General features: G+C 35.2%; 2 protein-coding genes across 4 annotated transcripts in view; one reads left to right on the forward strand and one right to left on the reverse strand.

Moving 5' to 3' along the window:
- Positions 1-14,823, forward strand: part of Nha1 (Na[+]/H[+] hydrogen antiporter 1) — a 266,381-nt gene extending 251,558 nt beyond the window's left edge. Inside the window, exon 10 of the mRNA XM_078193764.1 lies at positions 10,890-14,823. Coding sequence (XP_078049890.1) covers positions 10,890-11,417 — 528 coding nt within the window. The 3' untranslated portion in view covers positions 11,418-14,823. The remainder of the gene's footprint in view (positions 1-10,889) is intronic.
- A 2,536-nt stretch (positions 14,824-17,359) lies between these two features.
- The window catches only part of LOC144476553 (G-protein coupled receptor Mth), a 55,656-nt gene continuing 52,856 nt past the window's right edge, over positions 17,360-20,159 (reverse strand). For all 3 annotated transcript variants that reach the window (XM_078193650.1, XM_078193648.1, XM_078193649.1), the window contains exons 10-11: positions 19,458-19,632; positions 17,360-17,899 (exon numbers count right to left, since the gene is read on the reverse strand). In XM_078193650.1, the coding sequence (XP_078049776.1) occupies positions 17,566-17,899; positions 19,458-19,632 (509 nt within the window). In that variant the 3' untranslated portion in view covers positions 17,360-17,565. The remainder of the gene's footprint in view (positions 17,900-19,457; positions 19,633-20,159) is intronic.

Consider the following 20,159-nt stretch of genomic DNA (forward strand, 5'->3'; position numbering starts at 1 on the left):
ATAAATATAATAAGTAACATACAATAATACATTAATAAAATGCTACGCACTATAATAATAAATTATTGTTAGCATATCCTTACTACATTAGAGAGGAAAAGAAGGAAATTTAAAATAATGGAAGTGTAGATGACACAAGGTGAGGAATTAGGTGGGCTGCTTCTTTCTCGAAGATCTTTATTCGACTGGTCTTTCTCTTCGGGAAAAGGGCCTCCTCCCCTCGATGAACCATCTCATCACCCAAACAGAGCCTCCTTATCTCGGAAACATAAATAGTGCGCCGCCTGGCCGGCGACCATCTCAGAGATCGCTTACAGAAGGTAAATGACAATAATAATCATAAAACATTGAAAACAATTAAATAAAATATGATAGAAGAAGATTAGGCGACAAAGAATAAAATGACTAGGTTTGAAATAAAGAAATAAAGCTATTAGGTTTAGGGCTAATAGAAATCGAAACTTTTTTACTTGGAATTCGATATTTTCATATTTTTTAACAAATTGATAGCAGGAGCTTGGTCGTAATGGAATATACGAACACACGTAATGTATAAATATAATTTAATAGTTAACAAACGTATTATAAATTCATATTCCAAACTGTCTTGTGTGCACGCCGAATGCGAAGTGAACGCTGCGTGGAAGAAAGACAAAAGACAGCGTGACTAGGATCGCGCGCATCAGAAACATAGGACTGATAAAGACGCGCATCGTCCGTCATTAACACAAATAATATATTTTCCTATTAAAAAGACGTTGACCTTCAAATCTACAAAACAGCTCTACTTATAGAAATATGAAAGCACTACATACTATGTCCTTTTAAACCATGCAACTTTTGTACTGAAAAATTTGTTGCTTAATACATATTTTGGAAGAATCCTATATATCCTCTTATTAGACCACGGATTTTGTGCATTTGTGATGAAATTAGGTAGGTGCAATGTCAAAGTGAACAAAGTAAAATAATAAGAGAATATTAATTTGCCACTTGTTATAATGATTAAAAAGAGAGTTATGTAGCTAGCTGTTTTCTATCACTTGCAATTGATGTAGAAAGTTTCAATTTCTTATAAAAATCTACGATCTGTTTATAACAATGATCTCTATATGATTCTATATGTTTGTCTTATTCTTTAAATATTAGATTGTAAGAAAATTACTTTTCACTGATTAGAAGATTCATTGCAACAAAAGTAAACTAAGAATGCGATTAATTATTTATTTTATAGATACTTCCTTGGATTTAACAAATTTTGTACATGGTATAAATATATATAAAAATTCGCAGTCTAATTGTAATATACACAGTGTTGGAAAATATACAGGCATAACTGCAGATAGAGAATTTATTAAATTATTTGATTTATTAAATTAATAATAATTACTAATTAATTTTAATATACCAATTTAATTCATTTCTAAAACAATGAAACTTTTGACTGTTTTGTTTCGTTGTATTTCGTTTGTTGACTACAAATAAACGATATTGTGTTTATAACCTTTGTTTTAATCTCAGATTGTCGACCATTTATTATTACCTTTTTACATTTTTTTACGTATTGAAAACATATATTTTATACGTCTGTGTCAATTGTAAATATTTTGCAAAAAAGGACGACTTAAATTCTGTAGATATTTATGGAGTTTATTCAACGCGAAAGTTCCAATAAGATCAACTGTTCAACAAATTCACAGTTGGCAGTCGAAAATATTAATAAAGATCACGTCGACAATCTGATAAATTATATTCTGCACGTTTCGTTGCAGTAATTCAAAAAGCGACAGTGTCAAGTATTATTTTTGACACGTACCTTATTTATTACATATACATAAATTACGTATTTATATGCACAGATTATCATAAAAATGGCGAAAGATCTAAATATATTCATACTTGTTAGTTTTCTAAAGCAGTCCTAGTAAAACATTTTTAGTGCTTCGTGAGTTTACTGTTAAAACAATCAGAGAATGATGAGGGACGTAGAGTACTGCAAGGTTGAACAAAACTTGTTCAAGTGTTCCACAATAGGGACATTGTACGATAACGGTGTCTCGTAATCGGTACATGCATGCCCACTACTATTTTATTTATATCGTTTATTGTTCATGTTAAATAAATATTGCAAAGTTCATTACATTATCTAGAAACATTAACACCTCGAACAGTAGTATAAATATTGTACAATAACCCGGATATCTCCATGATGACTTTCTCTATTACGTCACTGTTTTATACAACTTTTACATTATTTATTTTATATTTATTATCGCGGAAAGAAATATTTTCATCAGTTATCTGTAGATTTTCGAATCCTATCTATTCTCATACCATTCCTTTTTTACCATGAAAACTATATTTTGTAGTTTTATTACCTCTCTGATGAAATTGCAGATTCGAAACAGACATCGATAGAAAATCTATCAAATAACGACGATCTAACCGGTTACTAAAATATTTTGCCGACAACAATACGTATCTGAAACGGAATGTACAAAAGGGTGCCCGATTAGAGATTAATAACGGTGAAATTGCACTAAAATCAATGATAATATTCTAAGACCCTAAAAAGGCATAACCTTGACATAACCCCCTAAAATGCATCTATAACAGATGCTCTTGCCTTCTTAAAATTATTCGAGAGCTTCCAATTCGCCTAAAAAACGTGAGAGGAATCGAAAGCATCGAGTGTACATGCTCGATAAAAATGGCCAAAGACCGGCCGGGTTTGTCGTTCGACAGAGGAAACGTTTGAGGAAGGATGTTAGCCGTTTCAGTTACCGTTCCGCTACAAGTTGGGTCCGTACAGGATCCCCAACCCCCGTTCATTCCCTCGCCGAAACTCCATGAGGAACTAGCAACGAAGTTTACTGCCATTTACGTGGCTACTAAAAGCGAGGAGCACAGCACAGGTGGGGAGTGGGAGGGGCAGGGTGAGGGGAAGGGGGGACACAGGAGGGTCACCGGTCGCTGATGCATCCAGCCCAGACACACGAATAGACGGCTGCATTCAAATGCGACCCCCTTTATGCGACGAAGATCCGCTTCTCGAGTTTGACGAATTCTCGGCGAGTCGCGGGCGGCCCTGTTGCGTCACGGTTCAAGTTTTCGCGATGCCCCGGCCGCTGCAGATTGCGAGTGCAACCTAACACCGTTTCCTAACAGTCTTCGTTAATGCTTTATTAAACGGAATCCTCTTTGCGAAGTGTCGGGAGAAATTGACTTTAACACTGGAACTACCAGACGGGGTCCTAATGATCCAGTTTAAATCTTTGCTAGAAGTTTTATGAGTCATTACTGTCTTTTAACCGTCTTTGGTAATGGTTAAATTTATTATAAATTTATATTCTTGTAATTACCGCTATTCTGATGACATTCTTACGGTGAATTATGGAATGTGAGAGTTATTAATAAGAATTTATATATTTACTTAACAAGTAATAAAAATTTCGTTAGAAATAATTAATCTTCTTAAATATTCAATAATTATTTATGGATTCTAATTCAATGTTTTAATTTATTTGTTCAAGCTCACTCTAAAATGAAAGTTCTTGATGATTTTTAATTGCACATTATCGCCGCAATTTCTTGTACTGTATCATTAAACCGAGATTTAATAAATAAGATATAACACATAAAGATTTTATGCATAACATAGGAAATCTAACTAACATTTGTTTTCTTTGCTATCACAGTCTGCGAAAGGAAATAAGTGATGATATAAAAAGAAGCAAAATTATCTCGGTCCTTGAGAGAAATGATTAAAAAACAGCAAGTGTTAGCTATGAGAGAATAGCTTTATAAAAATATTGTAGAAAACGTTAGTTAATTTAAAAATTCCTGAGGATTTGCGTAAAACTTTACAGCCTACTAATAGTCTTCGTTAATATTTTAATTTGCCATAAATCTAAATACTTTTGTGAGGAATAATGAAATATATTTATTTATTCAAATACATATAAAAATTGCATCAAATATTATTTATCATTAACTGATTTATATTGTAAAATAGTCGTGCACGCTAGATTTCATTAAAAATCGTCGCATACAAGAAGATCGAAGAAGCAATTACACAATTCTTTAAAGTTATAAATCTTTTAATTAGTCCGATAGTTTTTATTCAAGTTATTAACATTGCCGTCCTTAAACAAAATATCTTATTGGCTAGTTTTCTACTTCTTAGAATATTTGAAAATATTTACTACATCACGAGTCTTATACTTTTTAAGCATGCTTAAAATGTTCTACATACTTTGCAGACATCTAAATGTAATTCCATTTATTAGTTTTTTACTCATTTAAGGATAATGTTATTAACTTTATGCTTCTTTTTCTGCACGATCAGAAACGTTAGGACAATTTATCAAAGGTGGGCGGAACACGTTTCCGTTTTTAAAAGAAAACAGATGAAAAATAATCGTCACAAAGTATATATTTTATATTGTCTTGGATATTGTGCGTTTATAATTTATTGTTATAGTTTACAATCACAGTAGGGAGACAATTAAATGAACACTTTTAAAATGTTATAATTTTTTTAAAACTGGTCCAAATGACTTGAACCATTCTGTAAATGTTGTAGGGACTAGTTAATTTCATTATTACTTGCAATAAAAAAGATGTAATGAAACTTTTTTCTTTTCACTTCTTCATCTGAGCTTATAATGAAAATTTTAAAAATGCATTTGATGATTCTCAATGACTTACATGCCTGTTGAACATTTCATTGAAATTGGTTAACTTATGGTCGAGTTACAGGCACCGAAACGTGTAAAAATTACCAGTTTTTTGTTGAAATTCGTAAAAAAACTGTGATTTTCGCGATCTTTAATTGTTTACAGCTTATTTCGAGATCAACATATTTCGATGAAATTTTACCAAGTATAATACAAAGAAGTACCAAATGCATTATTCTAAGTTCTCATCATAGGCTCAGATAAAAAAATAAACTAGTCTCTGATATGTACAGAAAATTCAACTCATTTAAATCAGTTCAAAAAAGTTGTACCATTTTAAAAGTATTGACTCAATTTCGTTCCCCACCATATATTAGGTTCATTAAAAACCTCTGCTACCATATCGAAAAATCAGAAATAAAAAATACGCGAGAGCACTAACAACTATTCGAACTTTAATCATTAATCTACAAGCAATGTTCTCATTGAAAGAAAAGCTTCGCGACAAAGAGCATAAAATGAACTTAAAGAATAATCGCGGCCCCGCCGTTATCGAATTCGGCAGAGGGTGAACGCGTCGCGCCAACGGGGGAGAAAGTCGTGAATAAAATCTGAACGTTACGAACGGGCAATTAACAGGGCGACAGGGTGCAAGGGAGACTCTTTTCTATTAGTGGATAGGTAAATAAACGATTTTGCACGATAATGCTGGCGCATATAAGCGGAATGGGCGAGAAGGACGGTACGGCGCGACCGACGGAGAAAGGGAGAGGCTCGTAATTAAGTAGTGGAGGTTATATAATGAAGTTCGCCTTCCTCGAACGGCGATCGATTTCATTAATTATACGAAATACCGAGGGTTGCTCTGGTTACAGGTCGCGCGCGCTGAAAGCTCTCGCAGAAGTGCTCCAGCTAAGACGGAGCCGAGAGGGGAAAAAAGGGAAATCGAGGGCGGAGGGGTGGCCGACATGGTGGTCTGGAAATATTTGAGGTGGCCGGGGGGTGCAAATGCGTGGAAAAGGAATAAGGGAGAAAGGATCTCGCGATTCGGTCAAATGAAAAGAACTGGCAACCCCTAATTAAGTCATTCGATCGAGACGCGTTAATTAATGCCCACCGACCGTACAAACGATGCAATTCAATTACGCGAAATCAACTGCGGGGTTGCGATCCGAGGTTCGAGTGCGGATACACGGTGATTTCTGAAACCTAGACGATGCCAATTTAGATTCGCTATTGCCGGTTTCAGCATCCCGATCGACTTTTTTTTTGAAAATCGAAAACTACTCGTAAGCGTGCACTCTGCGGCGCATAATTAAGAAGGGTGACTTAGAGATGCAAAAGTCGAAAAGGCGAACATGGAGTAGGCGTTTAATATTATTTCTTGCGACTCCATATGTCTGTAGAAGTTAGAATCGTTAATGAATTATTTTATATTTGATAAAATAATAAGAGAACTGTTGTTTTACTAACATTTTTCTAAAATGTCGTTAATTCTTTGATTCAATTTTGTTCAACAATGAACAATATATTGATACCGTTTTGGCAGTTTGTTTATCACAATACACCTCGATCATTTTAATTCAGAAATGAAATTTAAAACAAAATGAAAATGAATATTCGGAGTACGAACAATACGGTCGATAATCGTTTTTACGTACGTACAATTAGTAGGTATAATAACTGTTTTCTTCAATACAAAAACACGGAATTTTAGATAAAACATCTTGCATGCTCTAGAAACATGAAGAATCTATACAAAAGATCTACTTTAACTAATATTTTTCCTGTATGATAAAAATTCAGTTGGAAAAACGACGTTGATTTTAAATCACAACAACTGTTTTATTTCTCACAATTAAAACGCAGATTGATGCACTAACTTCGGGAACGTATAAAATGCTCGCAGCTGCCGCGATGGAAAATGCTCGGTGATTACATTGTTAAATAAAATTACATTTTAAATGAGTTCTTAAACTTTCTCCTCAATATGGTAAAAAAAACTTGTTCGGTCAGTTAAACTTTCTACTCGAACGCGATAAACTCCGGTTTGAAACAACAGAGTTGTCCTCGATTTATGCGGGACATGTACAATGGCTGGTAAACTGTGGGCTCGTTCGACTGAGAACACAATATGAATACAGGCAATTAACCAATCGTTATCGAACAATAGCTGCACGCAGCATTATCGGAGCGCCTGGAACGAGGTAAGAATCACGAAATTCTGGGAACGCGGACGGTCTAATTAAATTTTATTCCAATTAGACGAAAGCGTGAAAAATTGTTAGAGAAATGTTCCATTAATTGTCGTTAGCGATAATTACGTCGCGGATTCCGTGCGTATGCATCATGCGAACGTGTACGAAACACGATGGAATCAAAATATTAATTACTTCTGTGCTTCGCCTTTGATAAAACGGACCTTTGTGCCAGATAAACCTCGGTTTAATTAACAAAGCTCAAAAATTCCCGACGAAACAGAGGCCGCTTTTTTGGCGAACGTTCGAATCGGATTCGTACGTAATCGGTATTTCGCAGGAAAAATGCATACGGTCGCTATAAAACAAAGCGATAACGTCCAATCACCTACTTTATCGGCGTTATTCGCCGTGGGAGGGTTATTATACTTGTTCTAATAATTCGAGAACGTACGACAACGGCGACGACGCGTCGGTGGTGGTATTAACGATGTTGATTTATTAGGAGAAAGAGTGAGCTCGTTGCGTCAGGGTTATTAACTATGGCAATATCCACGGTAAAATATTAATGACGTTGGCAGTTCTTCCAGGGGTTTGAAGAATAACGGTGCCACGACGAGCGGGGTAGCTAGTATCGTATAACACTACTATGCTCGCAGACTCACTCTCGCAGATTTATAGGATTTTATGAAAATCAGGAGGAACATCGATTTCAATATTTACTGCTTACTAAAAGAGAAATTGGATTTATAAAAGTTTTATGGGTCCTTTGAGAACGAATGCTTTTTGACGTCTATGCAAATGGCGACGCTGGAATCCAGTCAGACAGTTGTTTGTCAACTTTCTCAAATACATTACGAAAATTAATTCCTCCAGCTTTGCTAATCATTTTATTGCACTAGCTGAAATGGTTTTTAATTCAATATAGTTCTAATTAAAAGGGTGTGCAAATACTATTGCGACTTATCACAGGTGACACGTGAGCTTCTGGAATCTATCGCGTAATACTCTACTTCCAATTTAATTTACTCGTTTCAGACTGCATACTATAATTTTAATTCTGTGATTCGAGATTGTTCAGAAATTGAAAATCTTTCAAATCTTATCCAAAGGAGACTCAAAGTACTCTCAAATTTTATCTGGTAAGGAGTTAATAATTTCTCGAATGTTTCTCGTTAATTTTGTAATAATTTATGAAATCTCTGGTAAAGTATTAACACATAAAAATGAGCAATGCCTGCGTCAGATTTATGAAAAAAAAAACAAAATTGCAATGAAAATAAACTATAACAGCCTGGTCCAAGCGCTTCGTAGAAGTATGAAAAAGGATATTGATATGAACAAACTATCAATGCTCCGTATGAACTTTTATTTCGACGATTTTTTACGATACGTACGCGCAGACCATGTCACCACTACAACGGCAATGCCGTCGCGTAAGAGGATTAGTTTTCGATGAACTGTTCGTGTAGCGTTCATGTCTGAAAGCAAGTACAGCATCGTCGATCGAGCAGCTACGCCTGGAAATTAGAATTTGGATTTTACACTGCTTCGTCGATCACCTCTATCCGTGTACCAATCAGTATCATAGGTGAATATCGTTTGGCTAAACTTATGCTCCTTTTGACATTGTCCATAACGAATTTAAATATTATTGAAATAGTATTTAGGATATGATTTTTACAATGTGGAGATTGCTAACATAAAGTAAAACGACAAGGCAAACTATACTAAATATTAGCTCCAATTTATGAAAAGTAAAATTACCATTCTTTAAATAGATTTTAGAAAAGATTAATATTTCAGTTAACATCGCAGAGATAAGTTAAAATAATTATAACGCAAACGAATTTATTATGTAGGTCAAGATCACTTGTTGATATTAATGTTAAGACATTTTACAAGAATTTATTGACGGCAAAAAGTGTACAGAACGACCACTTTTAGATTTATTGGACTTAAAATGATGTATTATTTAAAATACAATGATTTGTTTATGGTGTAAATAGCTAATAAGAATACGAAAAAGGAAGTAGCCACAAATGAGAAATATTCGGTTAAGTCACATTATATTCTTTAGACTATATTTATTTGGAAACACGATAATTTACTGAGTATTATTTGTTACATATTTCATATAAAATTTTTTAATAATAAAATTATAGAATACCACACTTTTAAAATCTCCATTTGTATCCCAAAAATTAAAAATTTCTTCCTTCGATACCAAATATTCGATACATAATCTAAAAATGAAACGATTAGCAATATGGCAATATAGAGCCAGTTATCTGTAAACTTTATTTTACAGAGTACATTACGCTACTTAAATTGTCTGTAACCTAAATTAATGCAAAATATCAATTTTGTACAGTGTATAATTTTGATGTGCTTATTCTCTAGGTTAAATATTGATGAAATGTTAATTTGTGTGCAGTAAGCATTTCGCCCAACGTGTGTTATCAGATAAACTTGTGGTGGATAATAGAAATAAAATTTGTCGCTAATTAATAGAAGCTAATTGCCAGGCAGACGATCCAAAAGGCTAACCGAAATTTAACTAAAACACGTTTCGTTGATCCTGCTGCTGTAACGAAGCTCGCTGAAAATTGTCGGGATTAAAATTTCAAATACCAACACAGAACTAATATATTCATTCCACCAACATTTCTGTCTGCAATGCCCAAAAATTTAGTTCTCTGTTTCGTAGCGAAATTTAATAATCGCGGTAGAACAGCGGAACGTGCGCCCTCGAGAACCAACTGAAATTAAAATAATAGCAATCTTCTTAATTACAAGACACAGTCGTTACCCGCTACAAGGAATATATTTATTTTTTCCTTGGATTTTCGGAGCAGCTGCTGCGAAAATCCGCCCCGAAATGGGGATTCGAGTAACAGTAGTTTGTTTCTATTTCTACCTCATCGGGTCGCATTAAAAGTTGTTGTTTCTATCGAAGAAAATGAACTGCATTCCCCTGCTATGAATTATGAAGGAGTGTATAATGTTACAATTTAATATATTTTCAAGTAGAATTTGGTAATTATTTACTCACTAATCGATACAGCTCATTTAAATCTCTCGACATCGTATTATGCTTCTCATACCGATGAATAATTAGTTCTGAATATATCTTCATTACATTCAATTTAGTAACTGTCGCTATGTATTAGGTTGGTGCATATGTCGGATGTTCAAGTAAATATATGAAACTGTATATCTTTTTTTCTAACTTTTGAAAAAAGATATGCAGTTTTATGTACTCGCTTAAAAATCCGATATTTCATATTCACCAACCTAATATTATAATTGTGATTATAATACTTTGTTAAATTAAGGATTTTTGGATGTAGAGAAATTGATACCATTTTCTATGAAATAACAAGCAGCATTCATTAATGAACAACAAATTACGTGTAATTAGTTTTACGGTAATTTGTGTTATTTTCAGATGACCTTGGAGCGTTCCTCTTTCTGCATCAAAGTAAAAGAGTTCGAAATAAACATCTTAATCAATGAAATAAATTTCTTTCATTTATTATACGATTAAACTGCGAACATTGTGTATGTATGACGGAAATAAATAAGTCAAATACAAAACCGTGAACACATTGGAAGAATTTAAAGATCCTGTTTTATTATTTCTAGCTTTCTAACTGGAATTATTAATAGGTGGAAGACATTATTACCGATCTCATGTTCCTTGTAATAAACTTACGTAATGTTTACTTTGTCTACAAATTATAACAAAAATCGTTATTGTGTTGTTCGGAAAATTGATTTTTTAATGTTTAAAATAAAAAATATTTTATTGTCAGTTTTGTTAGCTTCGAGATCATATGCTCGTAGAAGGTCTGTTTCTTATTTGTATAATACTAAATCCAGTACTGTTTTAATACGAAATTTATTATTATTATTATTACTATTACTATTACACTAATCAGAATGAATTCTCTCCATCATCAACATGAAGTATGTTATAACGGACTAACAGTTAATTATTTAATTGCAGAACCCAGTAGCAACAGCCTTCGAGATTTTCTGGATGATTTGCGAGCCGATCCTGTTCGCAGTGACAGGTGCCCAGATAAAGATCGACGAACTCGACCCGAAAACAGTGTACCTAGGAGTTGCGTGCCTGCTGACAGCCATAGTTATCCGCATCGTGATTACGATCCTGGTGGGCATCGGCTCGAAGTTGAATCTCAAAGAGAAGATCTTCGTGGCGCTGGCTTTGATGGCTAAGGCGACGGTGCAGGCGGCTCTCGCCCCGACCACGTTGGACAAAGTCAACCCAGACGACCCCGAACAGGTCTACTATGCCGAGACAGTGATGACAATGTGCGTGCTGTCGATCCTAATGATGGCGCCGTCGGGGGCCGTGATCATTACCCTGTCAGGTCCGAAGCTGCTCACGAAAACCACCACGCCGGTCACGCCTCCGGATGGCTGGAAGACGCGGCGACCCTCTATGCGCGACATCTCTATCATCAACGAGGACCCAGACCTCGAGGAGACCGCAAACGAGAGGAAGCCTTGAGGCAGAGACTCTTCCCGTCGAAACGTGACCGTTTTCCCTTATTTCGCTCGAGGCTCCCGCTGCCTAACCGCGGGGACTACTCGAGAAATCTCCGTCAGGGTCTCCGGTGTTCCATTTTATTCACTTACTCCAAATATTCGCTGCTAAGCCGATCGTTCCGTCATCGTGCGGAACCCTGGCCCGTTTTTCTTCTGGACCGTTCCGTTTGTCGTGGCTCGCGGAACGCGCCAGCGGCCTATGTTCCTATTTACGGTCGGGAATCTTGATCGAGCTTGTGCGGGACGCTCTTCGGTGTCGGGGATTCTTGACAGAGGAATGAGTAGACACTGTTTGATTGGAACGACTGATTTTTATATCGAATTTAAACCGTGCCTTAATGCGTTAACTCTCGGACCATAGTCTTCGTGAATCTTAAAAAAATGGTCAGTGCAAACGAAATTACGTCGGGATCATTAGAGCGACGATCAGTTCTTGAATAGTTTTGTCGAGTGTATGTGTTAATTCGTGGCCTCTGCAGTTGAACAATTGTAATTTGTTAGTGGAAATCGTTTTTGATATATCAACTTTCCAAACGAGGATTGGCGTAAGATAACGTTGACGATGATATATGCATATCATGTATTATATCATACATAGTAGAAGGTATTACAATATATTATAACGCGAGGAATTGAATCGATTGTTTCAAAGTATATCGTTGCGAACGGCAAACGAGCTTGTTAGAGTTGCCGAATAATAACCTTGAAATACTGAGGAAGAGGAAAGAAAGTAGAAAATCGTCGAGGAGATTTAGAAAACCATTATAATAAATTAGAAACCCATTGGGGAGAAAGTTATTGAGATTATTCTCAAAATGAAGATAGATTAGCGAATTAATTTTTACACTTAAGTTCATGTGACTGCGTTATGCAAAATTAATTCTTGATTGATCCATTTATTTGCTAGCTGCGATAGGAAGGGAAAGTTATGAGGGATATACTTGTAAACATCTCTAAAGCGATGAATTGAAAAACGTTCGCTGTAGGATTGTAAAAGATTGATAACTGTGGAATTTAGGGGAAAGTTGCCAATATCGCATCACTCATGAAATTTAATGCATCGTACAACATAACCCGATAATAGACAATCATTTTTTTTCATCATCATGGTTCCATATATGAATCAGATGAAACTATGATGTCATGAAGGAAATCATTGTATTCTTGTTTATCATAAACTAAAGCCAGATTCATATTCAGATATTACTTTGTTAACCAACTTTGTGAACCACAGAACAGGGTTTCAAACGCAAAAAATATAAAATATGCGAGATTATATATGTATAAGAAAATATAGTTAAAACATTCTATCATTCAATATTGATTCATTGTAAATTTTTCCATTGTATTTGAAAAGGACAAAACAACAGGCTGTTATACACATCGGTTTTAGTATTCAAGTAACAAGTGTTTTCTACACTAAATAATAATAAGCTAATTACAGTTTATTTGATCAGTAAACATTTGGCAACTTTGTTCTACACACCACGAATTTGAAGACATTATTTTGACAAAGAAGTAGGTATGGAAATGAACATTTTTAACGTAATGATTGACGAAAACGAAAAACACGGTGTCTCGTTGGAGTAAGATAAGATTTGTATATAGATTTTAGTTGTTTTCACATTGTGTATTCTAGCAATGATTTAGACTTGTAATACTTCGTGCGTCGAGTATGCGTTGTGTACTTTTTGTAAAATTCTTCTGGTGCTGACGATTACGATTAATTAGAGAGAGAGATGTACGAATGAGTGTACAACGTGAATATTTGCACATGATCCGTGCATGTATAATAGAATGGAAGAATGCAGTGCCTAGATCCAGAGAGTTAATTAATCGATTGGTAGAGAGATCAGAGGAGATGCATTCGCGCGTGAATTAAACTATTAATTAATTGACCTAGAAGTACTCTTGATTTCATTTGTTTGCTGGGCGAGAGGATGACTGTATAAATACAGAGTGCTATTGTTTATAGTATAGATTTTACCGTACGATAAGTATTAAAGATGATGATACTAGTTACTGACTCTGCTGTGCATTTAATAACCCGATCGTTGCTACGACATTGTAGCAAAACAGTGAAAACTGGTTTATATCTACGCGATATTTTTAACAATAAATCATGCGGGCGGAGAGGGGCGTAGATTGTTAAATTTGAATGTGAAGCGAGACGATTCATTCGATAGATAAAAACTCTATATAATCTCGCTGTAAGGAACAGACGCGAGAAAATAACATGACCGTTCACCTAAGGCGGGCAAAGACGAAGCTCCAAGGAGACAGGAAAATTAGTGACGGCGAAAACGACTTTTGAAAACCGCGAGTCTTCGAACCGGTAACTGGCGCAGATATCTTTCGATCTAGAGGAGAATGAAGGCAATAAAACAACAGAGAGTGAATTGGATTCGTTCCTTTGGAACGATATGCAAACCGTTCTAAAATCGGGAGAAAATACAACTTTCATCGAATAATTTACTGCAATACTATTCATAATCCGTGAAATACGCGTTGATTGAAATTGCTAGTTTTATCAATTTATCCGAAGGGAGAGACGAAATAACTGATTCCTAACTGTATCCACCTACGGTCAGTATAAAAAGTATACTGAACTTCACATTTTGAATAAATTATCGATATTTGAACTATTACAGTTCCGTAAAGATGAGTCAAGAATGTTTACAAAATTGTTTCCCGAATAAATATACCACAGATTCTAACATTTATAATAACGCTCTCAAAACTTGGTGAAACGGAATTTTGGAACAAGTTCGATATTACTGTAAAATAACGAGTACACCTTTCATTCGAAATTTAATGGAGTTATTAAAATAAATCGTGCGTCAATATTTAAAGGGTCGTTGTTGAAGGGAGACTTCAGTTGTGACATATATATCAAGATCAGCCGTGACAAAAATTATCCAGTATATTTCCAGTGATTTGAGCTTGCAACATTTTCCAATAAGGGCGTGTTGCTAGTTTTTCACCTGTTATGTTATGCAAAATCATGTTACGGGAAAATGAATGACGCATTGCGGAAGTAGAAGCTTCGAGCTTTAAAATGGATCCAAATTCGTTGTTGTGCGACACGGAACAATTTCCGAAATTGTAACAGTTCAAGTATTGACAATTCGTCAAAAATCGGGAATGGAGTGTGCACTGACTGCATATAGGTATACGTAGAAAAATTAAAATGTGTCGAAATGATAGTAAGAGGATTGTGGAAACCGAAGTTTCGTTATGAAAGCAGACATTTTTTAAATAGATGATACGAATAAACAAATATATTTTATTTTCTGGAATTCATTGTAGCCTTTAAGGTTTTCTACAGATTAAGCACGTGAATGATACTCTTTACATATAGAGATTCATGTACGGATTTAGGTTTTATAGTTACCGCCGTTAAATGAGTATTATGCATCGTTTACACTTTTTATCAATTTTATTACCGTAATAAACAGGTCTTAATTCTAACTACTCAAATAAGGCGAGGAATGGCTAATTTTGCTAACAGAAACCATGAATTTAACAGTAAAATATTTGTCAAAAGTATCGCACATCTCGCAAAAGATGCGGTACTTTTTATCCGTTCACTTGATTCGTGGCGGAAGATTTTAACTGTTTGATTTACATTCAGAAAATTTTTGCTTGCTGTGAAAAATAAAAACGTTTCACTTCCAATAACGAATATCCAACCGACGCTCAACTATTGACACAATATGCTACTCCTAGAAAACTAGTATACACTACGTACAAAAATACGTTCCACACGGTAAAAGCAGTCTAAACATACTTCTACAGCAACATCAAAATAAACGAAACCATACAAACATTACAAAAACAAAGTTACCGTGATTCGAAAAAATATCTGACAACAGAAATGGTACATTTGTAGAAAACTTTTTTACGTTCGTCCGAGGAGAAACTGAAACTTCAGTTTGTAGGTTCTTCGAAGTTTACGATCAGTACAAATATACATTCTTTTTCCTCATTTAATAATAATTTAGGCAACCAATGACAGCTGAAAAACTGGAAACTGAAACTTCAGTTTGTAGCATCTACGAAGTTTACGAACAGTACAAATATACATTGTTTCTCCTCATTTAGTAATAATTTAGGCAACCAATGACAACTCATTCTTTAGGATACAGTGTAGCGGTAAGGAAAGTAAAAACTTGACGATGTTCCATATTACCTACTGTCCCTTGCTGGAAAGATGACGCACAGAAAAGTATAGCATAGATTCTCACCAACTCGTCGTTGTTAACGCCCTCGCAGAAGTAGAGTAAACGCGTTTCCTTTATTGGCAAAAATAATCACTTCCTATTAGCTTCAATTTCCAGAAAACGAGAGATTGGCCGATTATAAGCAAACAACGTTTCCTGACTCCCATCATCGTCTCGCTTCTCCGCGATCTCTCCCTAACCATTTCCATTTTGTTCTTATTCCAGATTTTTTATCATTAGGTAAGTTATGCGCTCATCAAAAGACATGTTTTTAGTCGTCCTATTTATCAATAGAAGTGGAGGAAGTTTAGGGAGGTTATAGACAAGTAGATACTGCGAGCGTGCTGGTTAAACAGAGCGAGCGGGATGACACCCTCCTGTCACGATAGACATTGTACTATCTTCCTAGCAAGGGGCAATACATTTGTCTTGCAAAATAAAAGAACCTGAAAGAGGTGAACGTTTGAAGTCAAATTTCATGTTTGATAGAAAAAGATCACTCCAACTGGCACGCGAGTACTCTTTAATTTACGATCAAAATGTAAGATCACGAGCAAAACCGGTTAAGCAATAATTTATTAAGAATATCCATATTCCTGCGGGATGTGGTGCTTGATGCAGCTGGAGGTGAGCAAACTTTTACGGCGAAAAGCGTCTCTTTGCAATGATTACAAAGGCTCTCTGTTCGGCACGGTGACGATGAGCGATTTAATAAGCTTACCGTTCTTCCCGCCGACATCGTCGACTTACACGCGCGAACAGCAGCCTGCCCAGGCTCTTTCCTCCGTGATTTTGTCTTCGCAAGGTCTACACAGTTCCCTGGAATGGTGAAGGAGCTTGCGAAGCTCGCTAAGTTCTAAGGCTTGGAACTAACGTTTTCAGATTTATTAACGCGACCTCTTAACGCGTCGGTAATTCTCAAGACACCGTCTTGAATCAAAGTTCATTTTGTAGACTAGGTTGCAAGGATTATGGATATGTGTTCTATACATTTTTAAACGCTACCGAGGAATAAACCATTCGGGTAAAAATTTACGAAATTGAAGTTCGTTTATAACTCTCAGTTTTTTGGAAATTGATTTTTTGATCAAGTGAATTTTCTTATATTGATCCTTTCTGTATTAAAAAGAAAAACAATAAAGTTTTCTAATAAAAACTTAATTAACTCGATCTGATGAATAGTTTATGAAATACATATTTATAAGGTAATTTCGCGATAAAAAATAGATAAAAAATCAGAAACTTCGGAGATTTATGTCTTATGAATAAATTTGAAGTTAGCAGGGTGATGATGGGGACCATCCTTAATGTGAAACAAATTAAACCAGCGACAATTTTGTGCAAAATTCTTGACGTCAGGACGAATAGATGGAAACGACATAACAAATAACGCTAATCGCTTGTTATAATTTCTAATTTCCGATATTTAGAAAATATCTGGTTCTATGTAGTGAAGGATTTCGTTTACCTCTTTTTCGGTGCAGCTCCGTTTATCATAAAAGTTCATGCGAATTTTCATCGTAGGTGACCAGCGATACGCGAAATTTTTGTTCTTGGAACAAAACTACAATTAACGCCTTAATCGTAAAATTTTAATCACAAGCTTTAACTGGCCAGCTTTTCGGAAGTTTGAAGTTATTCGTGTAAGCGAACAAAGAACGCGATACAACCAGGCAACTCGTCCATTGCATTGTCAATCTTTATTACGTCGTCAATAATATACAGCGACGAAAATAAGAAAGAGAAACAAGTAATAGAAAAATAAGGGGAAAACAAAGTATCGCAAGGTACAAAAAGTATATTTGGTCGGTTCTCGGGGAGATGTATGCCCGGTTTGGTGCACAGAACGCAACCCGTTGGTTCCAGCGGTGTTCCGTAGTCGATCGGTCAAGGTGCCACGCTAACCGCGAAACTCGACGTTAGAGTGCTGTTGCTGGCGCTCTTCTTCACTCTGCTTGGATCTTGGATCGTGGACGTCCCTTGGCTGCTGCATTTCTTCGAATCCTGAAACCCCAGCCGTTTCTTCAGCGCCTGGTACACTCGACGTTTCAGCACGAACAGGATGAATATCAGCAAACCGTGTAGACAGTTCAAGACATCGGAACAATAAAACACTAACTCCTTCCATTCATAAGAGGAATAAGTGTTCATCAAGGAGGACGCGCTCTCCGCAATCCATAAGATCCCCATCACGATGAACAACTTTACGTTCATGATTAATCTGGTGACACGAAAAAGTTTTAGTAATCATTTGTACAGAATACATCTCGAATATCTTTGTTATTTTCAAAGATATGTGAAATGTCTTAAGACCAACGGGTCTTAAGACCTAAGGGCGTCGTATTTGTCTTTGTGTTATTTATTTTATTTAAAGATATCATAACAACTCTTATTGTTTTAACTAAACCACCTCCTTTCAAATATGTACAATGATAAACTCTTTTATCAAGATTTTCTTTTCTTATTAAGAAGTTTTTTTTATTAAGAATACGGGATCATGGATAAAGAAAACTTGTAAGATTTAAAATATGAGAACAGAACTGCTTTATCACGAGTGAGATTTGTAATAAACATACAAAGATTCTTTGATGTTGTAAATGTTATTATACGTTGGAACAACATAGATATTTCAGGTGTGAATAAAATGCTGAGCGTTTATCGCAATTTAAGAGAATACATTAATCAAGTTCGAGCTGTTGTAATTTTGTGAATGAAAATTGGTCAATGATTTATCGGTGTCGATTACGTGGTATAGAGTTTCATTTTTCATTGTCCAGATTACCAAAAAATATTTCACTGAGGATACAATGAAAAGAAATTTAGTACGCTGATAATACAAATTAAAGTATTCCTATGTCGCAGGAAAAAAATTGTTCATGTTTTACTTGTCCTAAATCCATGAACAATTAACCAACAAAAATCGACTTGTGCTTATTCTGCAAGGTAGTGTCTCTACTTTGATCTCATAAATATGTTTATTGGTTAAAGCACACACAATGGCAAAAAAAATTAATGCAACAACTGCCGAAATTGCATCCGTAGAAGTTTTACCTAGTGTAACTTGATACAAAGTAACTGAAAAGCAGTCTATTTCAATTTAGCTAGAAGGCTACAATGATTCTATCTTCACTTGAAATGTATTTTATAAAATATATTTGATTGAAGCACACGAAGAAGTACATTTATATTTTTATATTTATTATCGATATATTTTGGGTGGCAAAATGTGGATATTAAAAACGTTATAATATTAGATACAAAAATTAAATAACACTCTACTTTAACTTACATTACAAATCAGAGCCACTACTTTCAATTCTTCGTTTATACTTTCCAAAAATATTCTTGCATTAGAATGTAATTGGGCAACCGAAGACAAAAATCTCTACAAAGTTTAAGATAGATTTGAAGTCCAAAGTTTCCACTTTCCAACAGCTCCACAAAATTTTATGTACTATTTTTCTTCACCGTTTTATCACATTTTGAGTGAAAGGTGTGCCCGGAGCGCAGCGTTATCTTTTTCTCGTTAAGTTCATAATTTAAAAACACTCTCGAAAATATAACTTAGCTGCGTAAAAACCGGAAGTTTCGCCCTTTAAGATAAGCCGGTGTGGATCGTTTTCCGATTTTCTTTCGGTAAGTTACAACAGCTTAAAACGTCGACTACTTTATCGTTGAGTCGCGGTCGTTTAATTTTAATCTCCAATGTATTTCCTACATAGCCGGGAATTGATTTTGGCTTTGTGTTAGTGTTTTAAAAACGCAGTCGATAAACTCACTTGGTTTTGTCAGCGTGAAATCGTTTGCTCCTGGGATCCGAAGGGTCGGTCACCCTGCTTATCTCGGCTTTCACCTTGCTACAGTGTTCAGACGTGAGAATGAAGAACACCACGTTCGACGTCAACTGGATCGCGACTGGTAACCTGAAGAATATCAACTCGCCGAACATATTGTCTGTAACATACGACATCAAAATTCAACTTGATATACTTCTGCAGGCTCCATACATGTGAGACAGAAATAATAGAAGCATTTTAAGAATTGGAAAAAATATTATTTCGATTTTATTTAAATTATTTAAAGAAACGGTATATTTTTATTTAACCAGCTGCATTCAAACAGTGTTTATTTCGCTAACAAATCTACGGTATAATTACAACTATTCGTGTATTTAGAGTTCAACATATTCTCACTAACGAGGCTAGAAGAAATAGCTAATATTAATATATTTCTGTTTAACCCTTTTAGCACTGAGCGAAAGGAGCGTACCTAGGCGAACAATACCGGGCCGAATCGACGAATTTGTAGAGGTTTGCGAAAATGCTCGTAAAAACCAAAGTAGGCGTGATATTTACAAAATTCAAAAAGCAGCATATTGCGAAAGGAATGAAGAATAAATCAATACCAATGGAGTTTCGATATTTGTTAAACATCATAAGAATAACATAAATATATGACATAATGAAAATCGTACAAAGTAA

The sequence above is a fragment of the Augochlora pura genome, chromosome 10 (genome assembly GCF_028453695.1).
Source record: "Augochlora pura isolate Apur16 chromosome 10, APUR_v2.2.1, whole genome shotgun sequence".
In the NCBI taxonomy this organism is placed as follows: Eukaryota; Metazoa; Arthropoda; class Insecta; order Hymenoptera; family Halictidae; genus Augochlora; species Augochlora pura.